Genomic DNA, 18,678 nt, shown 5'->3' with positions numbered 1-18,678 from the left:
TTAGCTTATTTCTAACTGTATTAAATTAATCAAGTAATTCACTCCTTAATAAACAAGGAATTGGATCTCCAAACCTGCAAATGTTTTTCTGACTCTGGAGTCTTTATACTAATCAAGTTGTGAAAGGAAATGTTGAACTTAGAGCCCTTACAGGGGGAAAAAAATTGTGATGCACTACCATCATCTTTATCAGTTAACACATTTGAATGTAATTAACATAATAAGGGTAGGAATTTATACCCCAATGTGTGCATTCAAATCCACTACAAATTACCACACCATTCTAATCTGCCCACAGAATTTCTGCCAAGGGTACTAGATTCCAATGGTTTGGGACAACTACTGACCAGTCTCCAACCTTCCCTTTTTGGGGAAAGTTGCTGAGAAGGTGGTCGGTCTGTAATAATCTGGAAGAAACAGATTATCTAGAACTGTTTCAGTTCAGTTTCAGACTGGGGTTTAGTACTGAGACAGTATTGGTCATGCTTATCGAAGACCTGTGGTAGAGCTGAGATGGCAGTGGTGCATCCATCCTTGTGCTCCTTGATCCCTCAGTGGCTTTCAATACTGTCAACCAAGATATCCTTCTAAGCCAGCTCCATGGATTGTGGATTGGGGGTAGTTCTCTTCCTTTCTCCAGGGCCAGTTCCAGTCAGTGTTGGTTGTCGGGGAGGGAAGTGGTTGAGAAGGTGGTGGCACTGCAGTTCCAGAGGATCCTGGAGGAAGCGGATTATCTAGACCCCTTTCAGTCAGGTTTCAGGCCCGGATATGGGACAGAAACAGCATTGGTCGCACTTATGGATAATGTCTGGCGGGAGCAGGATGGAGGCAGTGCATCCATCCTAGCTCTCCTTGATCTCTCAGCAGCTTTCGATACCATCGACCATGGTATCCTTTTGGGTCGGCTCAGGGAGTTGGGGATGGGCGGCATAGTCTTGGGCTGGTTCACCTCCTTCCTCCAGGGTTGGTCCCAATTGGTGTTAATAGGGGAGGAGAGATCAGGTCCACAGCCCCTCCTTTGTGGGGTGCCACAGGGGTTGGTACTCTCTCCTCTCCTTTTTAACATCTAAATGAAACCGCTGGGTGAGATCATCCTTCTCCATGGGATGAGGTATCATCAATATGCGGATGATACTCAATTATATATCTGCATCCTGGGGGAAGGAAGTGATGCCGTGACTGCCCTTTCCAGGTGCCTGGGGGCTGTTGGGGTCTGGATGTGGAACAACAGGCTTCAGCGGAACCCTGGTAAGATGGAGTGGCTGTGGGTTAATGGTCCCTCAGCTCCTAGGAATTTGCCATCTTTAGTTCTGGATGGGGTTGCACTGCCCCAGACAGACCCAGTGCATAACTTGGGGGTCCTCTTGGACTCATGACTCCTGCCCAAAGAGCAGGTGGCAGTTGTGGTCAGAAGGGCCTTTGCACAACTTTGTGTTGTGCGCCAGTTACGCCCCTTCCTGGAGCGAGACGCCCTTCAAATGGTCACTCATGCCCTGGTCATTTCCCATATAGACCTCTGTAATGCATTCTACATGGGGTTACCCTTGAAGCGTATCCAGAAGCTACAGCTGGTCCAGAATGCAGCTACATGGGCTATTCTTGGTGCCCCTAGATCGGCACATATAACACCTTTACTGCGCAAGCTGTACTGGGTGCCAGTTTGCTTCCGGGTCCAATTCAAGGTGTTGGTTATCACCTTTATACTATCTCTTTCTAATCTCCCAATTCTTTCCTCAATCCCTGCACCACCGAATTCTATGTGGCATTTTAAGCTGCCATTATGTCCAAACCTTTAACTCCCAAATTGCTAGTATTCTCACAATTTCCATATGTAATAACCATACCTTTTCCACCACTGTATTTTTCTAATCCAAGCATAATTAACCTAAATAACTTCTTTAATCTTTATTAAAGGCATATATTTACACATTCAATTTCTGTTCTTTGGATTCAATCTTGATTTGTATTCAGTAGCTAATATCTTCTGGTTTAAAGGTAAAGTGCAGCCTCCATATGATTTGTCTTGTATTTTGGCTCAAGATCAATACTGGCCTGTTTTAGTCAAGAACCATGTTTGTTTGTGTGCCAGGGTACGTATTTGATTAGAGATATGCAGTAATTTTCTTGTATTTCTTTGAAATCCCTTCTATTATCCCAACCTCTTGTTACAATTTGAGCACCAGTCCTGATTTTCCAGGTTCTGCTGGAATGTAGCCTGCAATTAAGTCTAGGGACATGTAGTTAAATACTGGTTTCCCTGTTCACCTCTGCCGCCATGTTTCCCATCTATTTTAGTTTTGCTTTATCTATTTTAGAATTAATCCACTTGGAATAGGGATCTGTCCAATCCATTCTTCGTATAATATAAATGTATTATATAATAATATACAACCTGCTAGCAACTCGAGGAGGTATTCTTGGAGGCCTTCCAGATGAAATGGAAAGTTGCTTGTCTATCTGTGGTGTTCCAGAGCAGACATTTCTCTTCATGTCGGGTATCTCATTATCCTACATAAGGATGACAATGATGTTCATTCAGTCTTAAATCTACTTTTTGAAAGTAACATAACATTTTTTTCTAATTCCATATAAGACTTTAAATACCTAAAATCTTTACTGACATTATTTTCTCCCCTCATGCCTTTTCTTATGGTTAGTTAATCTTGTATTTTTAAAGATTCACTTTTTATTTATACCATAAATTAGGGCAGGGAACATGACAGGCACATTATTGTACTGCCCCCAGGCACTACACTGGGGACTCAGGTATTGGAGAGATTAGCAGTCAGTGTCTCAGAATAAAATAGAAATTTTAAAAACTTTCCGTTTTGGCTGCAAAATAGCTAATTACAAATTCATGTCTTTTTATTATTTATTATGTACAAAAAATAAATATACCTATTGGAAACACTCGAAATAAAAATAAACATATTAATAAAAGTGAGCATTTTAAACATTATGCCAAGTCATGAGGAATTATATTTCTACAATTATAACTCCTTAAATGTTCCTACTAGGAACTCTAATTTTCGGGAGAGGGGAGAGTTGTCTTTAAAAATGATACTTTAAAGATGTAGAAATTATCCCCAAACTCCTTATCTGTAAGCTTGTCAAACTGCTTTGCATTATCAATATTAAGGTACACATTAGGGTACTTCACTGTCAATTTAGCTAGAAAATCTCTAACTTAACGAAAGACATACAGTAACTTCCGTAAATAATACTAAATGTCAGAATTCTGAAAAAATAGATTATATTAGCAAAGAGAGTCCTTCGTATTTCACCTAAACTTTCTGTGTTAAAATTGTTTGGTGTGTTGATTGTATTGCTTCAATGATTGTATTAAAAATAATTGATGAGGGCATTATGAAAGAAAGCTGCTTTATGGCATGCATAAATTTGTCTCTATATCTTACATTGAAAAGAAATTTTAAATAAATAAATAGGCTTATTCTTCTCATGACTATTTTTCAAGTTATACCTATATTGGATTTTAAATCCATAGGACAGAACCTACTACTTACGCATTCTATAACATAAATACAAAATAATAAATGTTTGTAGTCTTAGCAAAGAATTCATTTAGAAAAATGTGCATGTGCGAGAGACAGAGAGAGAGAAAATCTGCACAAAGGAAGTTACCTCATTATCACCATCCATCCCACTGCTGACACTCAGCAGACTTCGTGTACTAGATCGGTTACTTGAACTGCCTAGTTAGATGAGAAAAGAAGGTCCACTAATTTCAATTTCAATTTCAATTTCAATTTCAATTTCAATTTCATTTATTTATTTACTTACTTACTTACTTACTTACTTACTTACTTACTTACTAGATTTATATTACCAATGGGGGACTCTTTCCACCCATTTTTGCCAACTCTGACTGAAAAGCAATCTATTCTTTTGGTCTATCATATATTCTTAATTAGAATATTTTCCTTAAAAGATTCAGTCACTGTTCAACTATTAACAGCATCCTTGCTCACCATCTCCAACATGCAAGTTAAAAAAAAAGCAGTAATTTAAAATCAGTTATTTTTAAATTGCATAATTTATATATTATACTTTATACATTATATTATATATTACGTTATGCATTGTATTATGCATTAATCTAACAAATCAAGAAATCTCCATAAAACACAGTCATCACAAATCTGATATGACAATAATTGTACAGTGGGAGGAATTCGCTACTTCTTGCTTGACCGGCTGTTGCTATGTTTCTGTCAGGACAAAAAGTCAAAACTTTGCTTTTGGATTAATATGTGAATTTAAAAAACTATGTATTTTATTTTGAGGAAAGAAGGAAATGACTCCAATACAAAAGGCGCATTTCCGATTTAAACATCTATATAATTCTGTACAAAATTCTGTAATCAGTTATATTATTCAAAGCATGTGTGTACATATTCAATCATTTCCCATAATTTATTCTGTGCCTGACAGCAGTGAGAGTGGCAGGAATTTAAAGATTCTCACCATGTATTTTTATGCTTATCTTCACAAGTCTTAAAGTTATAAATGAACTTTTTTTCTCCAAGAAAACAAAAGGAGAGAATGATCAGAATTCCAAGCCTATATTTGTAGAGAATTGCACAATACATAGAGTCAAGCTAAGTCTCTTTATTTCAGTCACTGACCAGCAAAACACAGCTTTGAAAAATAGGATTACAACCATCCCATTAAAATATTAGTGTAACCCATATGCTATAAAAATTGACTAAAATTTAGACAAAATGTTAGCAAAAACTATGAAATCATGATCCTCAGGACACTAAAATTATAAGTTTAAGATTTTAAACGTAATGGTGAATATAGTGAAAATATTGTTTAATATTGTGCCTATAGGGAGTATAATTGTGTGGTACAGAGCAGAATAGTATATAAAAGAGTGATTATGACTTAAAAGGCTAAAGAATTAAAAATAATTGCAATAAATGATTTTATGCAATTGATAGTAATAATAAAAATAAGAATCAATATTAAAAATACATACATACACACATATATATATATATATATATAAAATAATTATATAAACATGGATATAAAAAGTACAATAAAAAGTAAAGTAAAAATAAAAGAAATAGAGATTTAACAATACATTTAATGGGAAGAATCAAATTATAGTCTGGGAATTCTTTAATTCCAACTATTCCAACTATTGAGCTCAAAAGTATGCATCTTCATTCCTTGCTAGATAGCTTTCTGGCTAACTGCTTGCTTACTTGCAGTGCTTGATGTGCTTTCTGTTTTCCAGTCCCCTCGCTTTATCTCTTTACTTGGTGGGAAAAGACTTTTCCTTGGACTATATTCATAAATGCTACACTCTGGTTTCTTTGACATAATTTGAGGATGTCCAACTGGTACAGTGATTTCCAAATCTAAGAAGAAAGAGTAATAATTCACTACCTGGTTAGCATCTGCAGGACAAAACTTTCAAGATCTTCCTAAGTTAAAATTGGAAAGATACAGACTGTTTCTCCTCTAGCGCATATACTGGCATGTGCAACTACAATTCTAATAGGTAGAACCATCTAACTTTGGTTTCAGACAAAGTGCCCCTTTACCACTTTGGAAAACCATGCACAGGGATGCTTTAATCTTCATCTGTACATGTTCTGATCACTTCTTTTCCCCACTGAATCTGGCATGTACTCTTGAGCAGCACAGGTAACAAGCTATGCCATAGAGTTTTTATGAATTCATCATGGTACTTAAAATGGACAATGGACAATCAGTGCTGAATGCAAAGCATATCTATCAACCACTTACATACATTGCAGCATGCAAAAATGTCCCATTTGACAAACTATCATGTTTTGTCAAAAAAACAACAACATAAAATTGAATATTGCATGAATATTTGCTGTTTGGCGCATCTTGATGGCTTTGTATGCAAGCTAAGACATTCCTGACTTTTACAATTCTTGACACTGTACATTAAGTAAATGAAAGTACTCCCCTAAACCATCTTTAGTTTATATTACAACAATAAAACAATGACTCTTTAGTTCTGATTTTTATAAGATGTTAATCAAGAATAAGGGTATTCAGTGTTTTGGAATGTTGACAGCATGTCATTAGCATTCTTATAAAGTGCGTGCCATGGTTGGTGAAGCCATTCACAAGACTTCCATTTTATGTGATGACAAACTGCCTTGACTTGTTGCCATCTTCCTTAGCCCTCCTCATCTTGCCTTCGTATATTTTCTGGGCAGGTAGGGGCAGGTCCTATTTCCAAAATAAGCCTTTGGGCAGCAGTAATCCACCAGTCTTATTTTCTAAGAATAGTATATGTCAGTGGAGGCATTTTTAAAAAAATTTTTATCCCGCCTTTATCATTTTTATAAATAACTCAAGGCAGTGAACATACCTAATGCTCCTTCCTCCTCCTATTTTCCCCATGACAACCACCCTGTGAGGTGAGTTGGGCTGAAAGAGAGGGACTGGCCCAAGGTCACCCAGCCGGCTTTCATGCCTCAAGAGGGACTAGAACTCTCAGTCTCCTGGATTCTAGCCTGGAGCCTTAACCACTGGACCAGACTGGCTCTATTGTTCCAAAATAAATGAGAGTATTTAAAAAGTGGTAAGTTTCTGCAAGGGAAATTATATTTTTTCTTATAAATTAAAAAAAACTGTAGGAAAAAAACCCAAAAGAAAATTAAACAAGCAAATGAAAGAATTCCCTATTGGGGATCAAGGGAATTGCCCAAGATAAATTTATGCTAATAATTTCTATGTTGCCCATCTCTTATTTACAATTCATTTCATCACATATACATCTATCTGAATATCTTTTGCATATATGCAACAACTTTTGGATGAGAAAAAAAATTAAAAAGTTGATATATCCTTTTTTAGTTTGTCGATTTGACTCCAGATTGATTCAATGTGTACTCAAATAATTTAGCAGTCTCCCTGTAACTATTTTCATCAACTTGTGGTTGTGGAAAAATTATAGGTATAGCCAGAAGATAGTGCTTGGAGCTTCTGAATATAGGTGGGCACTGGATGATGTTCATTTGTGTTGCTACTCTTTCCATTAGATTTAAGTATTTTGACAGATCTTAAAGCCACTACTAAGAGATTGATGTGTTGTTCTGAAACATACCCTCAAACGAACAGTAAATTACTGAATAAGTTATTGAATATCATGCCTAGAGAGAATGCCTTAATTCTTTAACATTATGGAAGGAAATGAACAATGTTTACAAGATTCTCTTTTCCTTTCTTCAGATCTTGATTTGGAGATTCAAGATGCTTGTCATATACTGTACATACTAGAGTAAACATTCCAGGAAGTGTAGTTCCTATCATTGTTAAGTCTGTGCAGTCTGCATCCAGAACTTCATATAAAGAAAAGCATGGAAAATTTCAACTGTGAAATGTAAGGAACACAGCTTTCAATTTTCCCAGATATACGATCTTCTATGTTGCCTTTCAGAAAACAGCATGTACTTAAGCCAAAGAGAAATCTATTCAGTTTTGTTTTCTGCAATTTTTTTGCCTCTCAATTTCTGGCCCAATCAAGCATTTTACAGCCCCTAAAAAAGCTTTTTTTCCCCCTTTAGTCTGTTTTACTTTAACTTTTACTCTATGTAATTCATTTGGTAGAATCTTTTTGTTATTTTACTTTGTTTGAGGTAAATTAGGGTAACATGGCTTTTTTTTCTTTCTTTTAGAAAGATGCAGGGCTTTGATTGGTGATTATAGTTAAATGTTTTTGGAGTTGTTATTTAGTGATGCTGATAAGGTGGACTTTCTATGGAATTGTTCTTATTTTTTATTTTGATTATTTCTAGTCTTGTTCCAAACTTAGTAATAAGTTTGGCACTTCTTGGCTTAATGGAATAGTTATTCACCTAAGCATATCAGTTATAATGGTTAAAACTGACAATTTTTTTATATGTAAGATAGTTATATATAGTGCCATTAAGGCAGTACATCCCAAACCTGGGTAAATTACCTAAAATTGGGTAAAAGTGGTTTTTCTTTGGGTAATGACACACAAACCCATTACCCAGTCACAACAGGCACATTCAAATTGACTTAAAGTGTTTAACCTACATTGGGTAAAAAGGACTTTCTGATAAGTGGTTTTGGGTAATGAAGGAAAAAGTTTGGGAAGCACTGCATTAAAGGAAGCTTTCAGTATCCTTCAATTACGTTAACATTTCATTTCAAAGAACCTCAGTCAACAGTAGGTGTATTTCAACATTTCTTTATATAGGATGATAATTTTAATGATTACATTAAACAACAAACACAACTATATTTTGAACTCATTTAAAATTCTACCAGTTTACAAGTTGCATGGGATCCATATAAGGCTTGTATATATGGGTGTGTGTTTTTTATGCTTCTGCAAAAAGAAGAAAAATAGAAACCTGAAGCATAAACATGGAAAATGTGATTAAAGTCTGTGGACTGACATATGTAAGGAACTCTGTGGAGCAGGTTTATACTGCACTTCTATTAGCTGAGTTACAGATGCGTAATTTCTCTGCTGATCAAGTTGAATTCTGTTTGAAGAGATTAAAGTTAAAATGTTGGGAATCTGGTGAAAAAGCAGGTAAATTATTAGCATATCTTTTAAAACAACTGAAATACTAAAATATAACCACTGAACTATTAACAAATGAAGGACTGAGATTTACAGATACCAAATCTTCTAATTTCTAACTTTTTCAATTTTATAAGCATTTACACAAGCTTGATGACATGGTGGATGAACAGCAATCGATAATTTTTTGATGAGAGTGATATATCTTTGAAGAACTTTGGAAATTACAGGAGATATTAGAGACAATTCAGTTGAAAAACAGGAAACAGTGGTTTCCCTGTTGATTGATATAAAATGTTCATAGATTTATTACCTCCAATATTGTTAGAAGTTTACAATGAATTATTTAAATCTGGTAAATTGCCTTTATCTTTTTAGACTTAAGAAACATCTTGCCAAGAAAACTGCAAGAACTTGTCCAGGCAGTCGCAGGGCCCAACACAGACTTGAAGGCATGCATACACATTAAGTTATTAACTGCTTTGTTAGCAAAATGATTGCAGAAAGTGTTACCACCCATCTCAGTTGGAATTTATCAAAAATAAACAAGCAAGTTAGCTTTTGACATGGTTAAATTCTAAAGCAAGTTAAGGATTTCTAATTTCTGAAGCTAGGTATGGATTCCCATTTTCTTTTATTAAATATATTATAATTTATTATTTGCAACCAATAGCAAGGGTAATAATGAATCCATTTCTGGACCAACTGAGTTACAGGGACACACTACTTAGGGTTGCCCACTTTCTCCGTAGCTTTTTTATTTAATTCTTGTACCATTAGCAATTGCAACCATTAGAAATTTATTTGTAAAGATAAGTCACCAAGAATATCATTGGTTAAGTGGAGTTGTTTTTTTTTGTTGAAGGAGGTTTTAATTACCAGACTTTCAAAAACATCACTGAGCTTTTATTTTATAATCTAGTCTGTCAGAGACTTTTCCTTAAACTCCCAAGCCAAACTCCCCTAACAAATTCATTTCTAATTTTCCTGTCCCCCTTTTAACTTGCTTAATTATATGCTCCCTGGAGCCTATGTCCCTTCTATTCTTCTTAAATATCCTGCTTACTCAATCACTTACAATTATAATGGTATGTTCACAGCCTGATAAGGATTGAGGAAGTCACTAGAAAAACATTAATAGATGCTTGCATATTCCTCAGTTTTTTGGGAAATAGGCAACCAGTTCAGAAAAGGGGTATTAGAAAGAACTTGAAAAAGTCTCTGTCCTACTGAACTGAAAGATCCAGGGGATTCCAGATGTAATCCAGTTGTTGAAATTCCTTTAATCTAACCTCTTTCCCTTTTAATAAAACTTGTTAAAGAAGTCTCAGTGAGAATATTGCTTTGGGAAAGTTGGCCTGCCGATGGCGGGAAATCATCAGCTCTCAGGATGCACCACTTATAGCCAGCTGAGCTTCTCTGGTCACTATCTGCTGTTTCTTGTTTCTTCTTCCTATTGAACGCAACTAGCAAATTCATGTTGCCTCTCCTACTCTAGTTGCTCAGTCGCTCTCACACATTTTGTAGAGGATTTAATGTCAGCAACATTCATGGCTCTTCTCCAGTGTCTTGCCACCAATTAGATACTCGTTGGGTGAGAATTAAGACTGGTGCTTCACTCAGGTATGCATACTTTAAAATATGAAAAATATTCTGTAATAGAATCCTGGACTCTCAAAATACTAGAATATAATTCTGATATTGAAGCTCCCTGCTTCAATCTGCCTCTATTTTTCTACTCAAAAACAAGCATTATTCATAAAATAAAGGTTCTGAGGAAGAGTGGGTAGAAAGGCTTCATTAACTTACTATGGACAATGTCTTTACAAATTAATCTTTCACTGATCTCATGAACAGTTTTAAAGGTTATGTTGCAAATAACAGTGTTTTTCATTGTGACAAAATACAGAAATAGCTATAATAGGACAATTCAGCACGATGTGCCAAATGTTTAAAATTTTTTGAAAGTATCTTATTCTTTTTGAGCAATGGGAACAACATTCATAATTCATAAACACATTTTTTATTTTTATTTTTATATGTATATGGGGCTTCTTGGGGTATTTTATATGTGTATATTATTAGCCACACAGAGTCTGTGGCAATGAGTGGCATAAAAGCAATGTAAATAAATAAACAGATGAAGCACCTACCCAGATGATTTCTGAGTTCAGGAAAGGTATGGAGGAAAAGTGGCACAGATGCTCATGATCCATCCACTATTGTTGTTGGCTAAAAACACCCCAGCTTAATCTATCCATCATTATAGGCAGGACACAACAGCTTCTTTAAATTGTAATACTTAAAGGATATGCATAATATGGTTGATGCACTGATAGCGTTGCACCATCAACAAAAACAAAAGCAGTAACATACAGTGGGAAGATTTGATTCTGTTACTTGCAAATGTCTGTTATATATGAAAGCATTATACTAATTAATATCATTTGTGTAATGAAGCTATTATACAAATGATACAAATCATGTAAATGATGCAGATGATGTAATGGCATAATTCATAATTAAACATTAAAATTAAGGTAAATTTAAGTACATGCATTGCTTCACCTGGACTACTTTGAATGCAATAGTTTGTACATTATTTCAGGGAGACTTCAAGTCAGAAATGTCTCCTAAAAGGGTGGTTGTTAAATCAAGTATTCTGATAAAAAAACTCATATTGATATATAGTAGCTATATTCTGATTTTACATGATTACAAATGTCATAGATAGGATAGCTAGATAGATCTGTTAAAAACAAAAGGAGCTAATTATTCTATGAACACATAAACACTGTATTCCTTGTGTCCTCATTGCTCCCACCTTGCTCAGATTTAGTGAATCTTCCTACATGCCCCAATAAAATGCTTTACAAAAATGTATCTGCCAGGACCAGGCCATTGACATATGGGTTTCATAATTATATCTCCTTGGTTTCACACCAGTAGGATGGCTAATTGCTCTTATTAGTTAGCTAAGGATTTTACCTGCACACTTCCCAGCCTTTTCTTTTTCAAGCTGTCGTCGAGTGATGCTATCACGTAACCTTCTTAGATTTTCCTAGAAGTGCAAAATTAATTTTGTAGGAATCTGAACAAATGCATTATTATTCACAATGACATGCAAATATGGCAAGAACTAATTGAATCCACACAAAGTAGAGAGATTTTCATGACCTAGATAATTTTGTATACTGCTGATATTCACTCCTTTTCAAAATTTCTGTTTGTTAGCAAGTATTTCATAGGGACAATGTAATATTTATTCTCCTATCTAAACTTGTACTAACTTTCATATTTTTAAAAAAACTCCATTAGAGTAGCCCTAATGATAAACACAAGGTAATATCAGGGTACTGTTCTTCTATTTGCTTAGGAAGAGGTGCTAAGAGTATAGAAAGAGCTGTGCTGGTTCAAAACAAAGGTATATCTGGCCCAAAATTCTGCCCAAAGGCTATTGGCAAGACATGAACACAACAGCACCTTCCTCACTGGGTATGCAATGGAAAAAAAGCTTCCTGCATCTTCCACTATTCAGCATTATTTCTAGTATTATAAGTGGGCAAAAATCTCCCTATCTACTTTTTCCAATTGATTCCATGCTTCCTTCCTTCCTTCCTTCCTTCCTTCCTTCCTTCCTTCCTTCCATCCATCCATCCATCCATCCATCCATCCATCCATCCATCCATCCATCCATCCATCTATCTATCTATCTATCTATCTATCTATCTATCTATCTATCTAATCATATTCTCAATTACTTGCCCTGTTTCTCAGCTAAACATTATAATCCTTCATCATAGAACTCAAGTCTTTTAATGAACTTGCTTCTCATCTAATCCTCATTCTTCTCCAGTGCTACAGTAAACTAACAATAGCTTTTTCTTTACTCTTTCTATATTGTCTTCAACAAGGATTTTTACAGAAACACCACACATTTAAGATGGTATTTTCACTGAGTCATATGGAACCATCTTAGTTCAGATCTGTATTATGTATGTTTTGCCCCCAATGTGAATCACTTTGTACTGATTCAATATATATCTCTTATACTGAACTACACTTGCCATTTTACTTCCATTCCTTGAGACTGGAGACGAATGGATTTTTGGACTCTTTCAATGAACTAAATCACTTGATATTGACAGTGAACTTGACCAGTTCATTGCTAGATCACACTGTCCACATTCTTTCTGATTTTCTTAATGCTAAAAGATTAGTACAAACTAATTTATCCTTACTAAAGATAGGCTGATATCCTTTCAGCGAACAGTAATTTTATCCATAAAATTTTTTTCTGCCAATTTACTTAGAATGGATGTTACGTAGAATTACTTGTCATTTCATTGATCTTTTTCTAAAAAATTCAAGGGCAGATTTAATTTTTTTTAGTATTAGCTATTTCCTAAGTCAGTTGTTAAAAATCTGAAATAACCATCATCTGGACCCATGATTTTTATAATTGTTATAATGGTTTGCATGTATATCCTAGCTCTCTTCTGAGAGCAATAATTCTAATAATCTACATATTTATATTTGTGCAGGGTCTTGTTGGTATAGTTTGTAAAAGCTAACTAGAACTCTTGTGGCAGCCTGGTCAAATCATCCTGTTAATCTGTACTATAAATTTGGCCTGAACTTCTCCATCTGCTTGGCAATATGTTTCTGGAGATTCTAAATAAAAAGGATTAATTTTCGTAGAATTTACACTGGCAATTTGATTAGAAGATATCAGGTAATCATCTGCCTTTGAAATAGAAACCCCAAGTAGTATGTAAATTCCATAGGGCGATCTCCTACTACAGACCCATTTAAAATTAATTAAGTTGAAACAATTGCCCAGTCTTGTTAGAAAAATTGTGCAAGGTTGCAAATCCCATCCTTAGCTACACCAGGAAGAAGGGAACAAAATCCCTCGTTTGCCTCAGGAGGGAAACTATGATAGGAAGAACTACATCTGGTTCCATTCAAGCATTGAAATCCCCACCCAATATGGTAGAATCTGAAGGATTAGACACAAAACAATCCTCCAAATAATAGTTGAGCTCTTTCCACAGATGTCTAACCTGTCAGTGTTTGCAAAGAGGTGGAGGTATATATTTAATAAAAGTACTGAAATACCTTTGATACACAAATTTAGGCTGCTGCCCAATACATATGATGTGGCAGGGGGATATTCACTGTCTGGAAAGCTACCAAGATGAATATTGCTAGGCTCTTTTAGGTCTGCCTCCTCCCTCACTTGGCTAATATAGCTAATATAGGCACCATCTATATTGAGTTCTTCTAAAGCCTAAAGTCTCTTGCAAAAAAGGATATCAAGACCAGATAAAAACTTCATTAAAAAGGAATCTCTTTCCTAGCTAGATATTGTTATGGAGGGGGCAACTACACAAGAAGAAGAAGTTTAATTCACAAAAATCTTCCTCTCACTCTACTGTTGCTGAAGCAACTGAGGGGACATCCTCCACTAGGTCAAAATGTTTTCAAGTGGTCACTAGCCACCTTAAGAGATTTTTGAGATAAATCAGAAGATTTGTCCATCCTAGAAAATGTTTTCACCATTTTAGCCCATGCATATTTGAATAGCTGAGTTTCAAAACTCAACTATGCTATTTACAGGAAGATAGGGAGCAGAAATTGTAGCAGTTAACTTTTCCTGAAATGACAAAAACAGACTAATTAAGAATAATGTGAGATATAAAGTGGATTAAGTTTAGTAATGAGATTTTTTAATGTTCATCCCTTTGAAATACATACCTGTTGATAGCGAAATGATTCTGCTCTCTTCTTTTGATTTAACTGCCACTCCTTGAAACACAGGACAGCTTCATCTACAGTGAGCATCCCCAGCTTCACTTGCTCTTGTAAAGTAATCAGCTGCCTTTGACCTGGAGTTTTCATCCCAGCAAATGGGTCATATGCATTGTGTTGAGGCTGGTTTGAAACTGTATCTATTGGTTCTAAAAAAAAATGGGAAAATCCCATCTTCAGGTTATTCTCTCACAGGGCATATTACATAGTTCAATCATGATGTTTAAATCAGCCATCTATGCTCTAACTAAGGACTGTTGTCTTCCGAGACATGAGTATGCTGAGTGAGCAAAGAGGGACAGCAAATGGGATATCTGTGTGTGACTTTAACAGGAAAGAGGAGGAAGAAGACAGTGGAAGAATGAAGGGGCAGAGACTGCTGATTGATTGCTGTGCTGTTGCTTGCCTTTTCCTGAGTCTGCTGATTGCCCATTTTGTTTCTGATTGCTCACTGTGTGTGACTGTGGCTTGGGTGGGGACTGGGGTGGGCTTCATTACTAATCATCCAATGATCATGTTCCCTCAGCTTGGCAGAAGAGCTTAGTCCAGGCTGGGACTCTTCCAGAGAAGCAGCTCCCAGAAGCTAGAGCAAGCAAACACAAGAGTTTTCATGGGAGTTTGGCAGGGGGAGACACCAATCAATTTAAAGCAGCACAGAAAGTGAAGGAAGGTTCACAGTAATCTGCAAGCTATGTGCAATTTTTGCCCTTCCACCTAAAGAGAATTCAAACTATATCTGCTCAAAATGCAAGCTTCTATGTTTATTGGAGAAAAACGCAAAGCAGCTTGAGGAGAGTTTTTACACTGAAACACACCAGGGAAGATGTGAGAAGTATTAAACAGGATAGTAAAATGCCTCAAAGGGGCACAGAGGGGAAATAAACATCTAAGAACATGAAATCAAAACATGTGATCAGAAGGCATTCAGTGAAATAGAGCTCATCAACCAGTATCAGGCTTGAGCAGGCCTTGCCAAGTATCATAGAACAGAACACCAGCATCACAGAACAGGGCAGAACACACTTCACTCCCCACTCCCATTGCATGGGTTGAAAAAACTATTTTGAGGAAGACATGTGTTGTGATGGTGGCAATTCTCTACTGAGAGGAACCAAGACTGCAGCGTGCAGGCCTGATATGATGTTGTGGGAGAATCCTACAACTGGACAATTGTGGATGGTGCAGTCAAGAATATGTTGGGTTCCTCAAACATGGACTGTGCTACCTACATGTTGGTTTTCTGGGAAGAGGCTCTGAAAAGGACATGATAGGCAGACATCAAGAGATAGACTAGATGACTGTTGAGGAACCTTACAAGTGAATGGTTCTATGGACTAGGAATCCTGGGACTGATGATTAATTGTATGAAATGCATATCAATACATCACAATTGAATAATCCCTTTAAATGCTTCAATAGGATACTGTGAGGAGCAGGTAGATTTTGTGATGTAGGACACCATTCCAAGACTACAGCATTGTTGGAGACAGTCAGTGAAATAATATCTATGCAATTGCAAGGGCGGCACAAAGGGACTGTGAGTCTCCTTTTCTCTTATCTTAATTTATTTTACAAGAACTACACTATTTATTTAATTTTTTTAATTAATTTTTATTGAAGAGATTTTTTACATAGTAAAAACAATTCAAATTTAAAGAAAAAAGAAAAGTAAAGAAAAGTGATGAGTGAATAAGAAATAAAAGAGACGTGAAAGAAAAGAAAGAAAAAGAAAAGAAAAAAGAGATATATAAAAAAGTGAGTTCCGATCTTCTTTACAGCAGTTATAAATACATTTATATTTTATCCTCTCTCTCTATAGTTATATTGTGGCTCCCTTCTTTCCATATTCTACCCTTTCTAATTGTCAAACCCATAAATCACAAGTTCATTTTTTTCTATTTTCAGCAAAAAGTCCATAACGGGTTTCCGGTCACTGACAAGTGTAGTTGCTGTCTATTCCCTAATCAAGCAAGTCAATTTTGCCATCTCTACAAATTCTGTCATCTTCACCAACCATTCCTCCATTGTGGATATATCTGTCCTACAGATTCGATTTTTTAAACTTCTTTCATTTTCTCTTTCCTCTTTACAAATCTTTCTTCCATTCTCCCTTCAAATGCAGCCAGATCACTTTTAACAGATTTGACAGATCCAGATACCTTCTTCCCCATCTCTTCAAACATTTTTTGTAATATCTCTGGGGTAATCTCCTTTTCTGTCAGTTGCTTTAATGGTCCTCTTCTCCCTTCACCAAGTTTTGCAGCTTTCCTGGTAGTAGCTTTTATTTGTAACCCAAAAGCAAAAGTGAGTCAATTACAAAGGTGAAAGTAAAAGGGAGGCTTCTTTTCTCTCTCTTTTCCTCTTTTGCCTTTTCTATGCCCTTAAGGCTTTAGTGCAAACTGGCACTCCATAGTTCTGGTCACACAGTCTATCTCATATTACATTTCTCTCTCTATTTTGTAAAATCCACCAATTGTCTTTTCCCTTTGTTATTAAACAATCAACATTCCCACAAAGGCGTGGCCTATTTGTCTAATTATTTTCAAATAGTATCAAAAACAGCACTTTCACCAAAATATTAGTCTTTCAAATTTAAACTGTCCCTTTTATCTGTTTATAACTTTCTTAGGTCAGAATCTTATTAAGCTTTTTGCTATTTAAAATTCTTGAAATTATTATTTTCCTTTCTTCTTTCTTTAATCCAGAATGAAGGCTGACTCACTGAGTGGTCTTTTTCTTTATCCTGCTGGTCCAAAAAACTTTATTTAACTGGAAATTGATTGTATCCTAATGTGATTAAGAAAGTGAGGCATCGAACGAACCCAGTATCCTTAAAAGGCTGCACTGCAGTTGTGAGCGCTCTGGCTGTTCTTCAACTCCAGGACACTCAACTCAGGAGTCGAATACAGGAACCTTTGATTCCTGTGGTCTTCTCATGAGGACCAGCCATCCAGACTACCGATGTGTGATTTCTTGGTCTCTCCTTACCCAGAGAGGCTTCACCAGCCAGAATTCGTTGTCTGGCCACCAGTCACCACCGCAATGCTGTCCCCGCATCTCTGGAGACAGCCCCCCATGAACCTCAACCAGAATCCCCCATTTATTTATTTATTAAAATTAAGTTGAAGACCAAAATAACCACATGAGAAAGCAATAAAACCAATTATAAATATCAAGAAATTTGCACAGATGAATTCATGAAAGTACTAAGTTCCCAAAACTACTACACAATTTAACATTTGATGGTGTAATAAATTTGGCAGCACTTCTGGAAATGTCTGGAGGCCTGTCAGGTAAGAATAAGAGTAAGAATAAGAATAAGAGTGCTCTTTTCTGAGAGGGTATGAAAATGGGAAGGAGAGGTATTATTAAGTCAGCTCACCATATAGAAGAGGGACCACACCAATGGCTTGTATGGCTACTTATGTTCCTATAAGATGACTACTCTTAGACCACATTGCTGTTTCTTGATTTAGCCACCCTATTTTCCACATTCATAACTAACATGGTTCAGCTATGCTAATCTATGATGAATAACATTAAATCTTAATAAAACTCATAATAACCTGTCAAGAAACTGGAAGAATTCTGTAATCTTGATTCACCTTTGCCAATATTTGTTGCAGAAATATAAAGATTCCCAGATTTCTCTTGATCTTTTCCTGCAAATACTGAACACATACAATTTATTTAGAACATTTCAAAGGTACCTCATAATATGAAGTTGTATAGGCAGCACGTATTTAAAAAGTTATAAATAGGATTGAAACATAAATCAAACATAACATCAAAAGAAATATATAGTTAGAAACAAAACCCACAGGAAGGCCCAAAATTAAAACACATATTTTAAAAAGGAGAATTCTAAACTTTATGAGTTATTTAAAAGATATAGGTGAGCAGAAATTTCTTCAGCATAAGACAAACTTTTAAAGACATAAAAATGACATAACCGATTCAGACCAATTTTCACTAATACAAATCATGGGAGAACTATCTTTCTGAGCAAATATTTCCTGTGGATCATAGAGAATTCGTTTTAAAAAAACCCTTCAGTTGAGCTATTGGATTAAGGAATAAGACAGGAAGCTGTACTTTATTGTTGGTTCAGCCTGTGCCAGCAATACTAAGAAAATTATTATTGTAAACTCCAAGGAAAAGGATACAGAGCACTGGATTTAAAATCTGAATTCCATTATGAATCTCATATAAAAACTTCAGGACTTCTATAATTGCACTATCAAAACTTAACAGTGAAATATAAATATAGTATATTTCAAGCAGCCACTTAT

General features: G+C 35.7%; 1 protein-coding gene across 2 annotated transcripts in view; it reads right to left on the bottom strand.

Moving 5' to 3' along the window:
• The window catches only part of PIK3AP1 (phosphoinositide-3-kinase adaptor protein 1), a 76,307-nt gene that overhangs the window by 1,424 nt on the left and 56,205 nt on the right, over window positions 1-18,678 (bottom strand). Inside the window, exons 11-16 of one of the 2 annotated variants that reach the window (XM_063307618.1) lie at window positions 17,992-18,057; window positions 14,333-14,535; window positions 11,561-11,633; window positions 5,235-5,390; window positions 3,643-3,713; window positions 2,393-2,508 (exon numbers count right to left, since the gene is read on the bottom strand). In XM_063307618.1, the coding sequence (XP_063163688.1) occupies window positions 2,393-2,508; window positions 3,643-3,713; window positions 5,235-5,390; window positions 11,561-11,633; window positions 14,333-14,535; window positions 17,992-18,057 (685 nt within the window). Of the gene's footprint in view, window positions 1-2,392; window positions 2,509-3,642; window positions 3,714-5,234; window positions 5,391-11,560; window positions 11,634-11,741; window positions 11,796-14,332; window positions 14,536-17,991; window positions 18,058-18,678 lie in introns of those variants that run through there. The other variant, XM_063307619.1, reaches the window with a different exon arrangement.

The sequence above is a fragment of the Candoia aspera genome, chromosome 6, assembly GCF_035149785.1.
Source record: "Candoia aspera isolate rCanAsp1 chromosome 6, rCanAsp1.hap2, whole genome shotgun sequence".
Taxonomy (NCBI): domain Eukaryota; kingdom Metazoa; phylum Chordata; class Lepidosauria; order Squamata; family Boidae; genus Candoia; species Candoia aspera.
The sequence above is the reverse complement of the archived record's forward strand: the minus strand, read 5'-3'. Positions and strand labels throughout refer to the sequence as shown.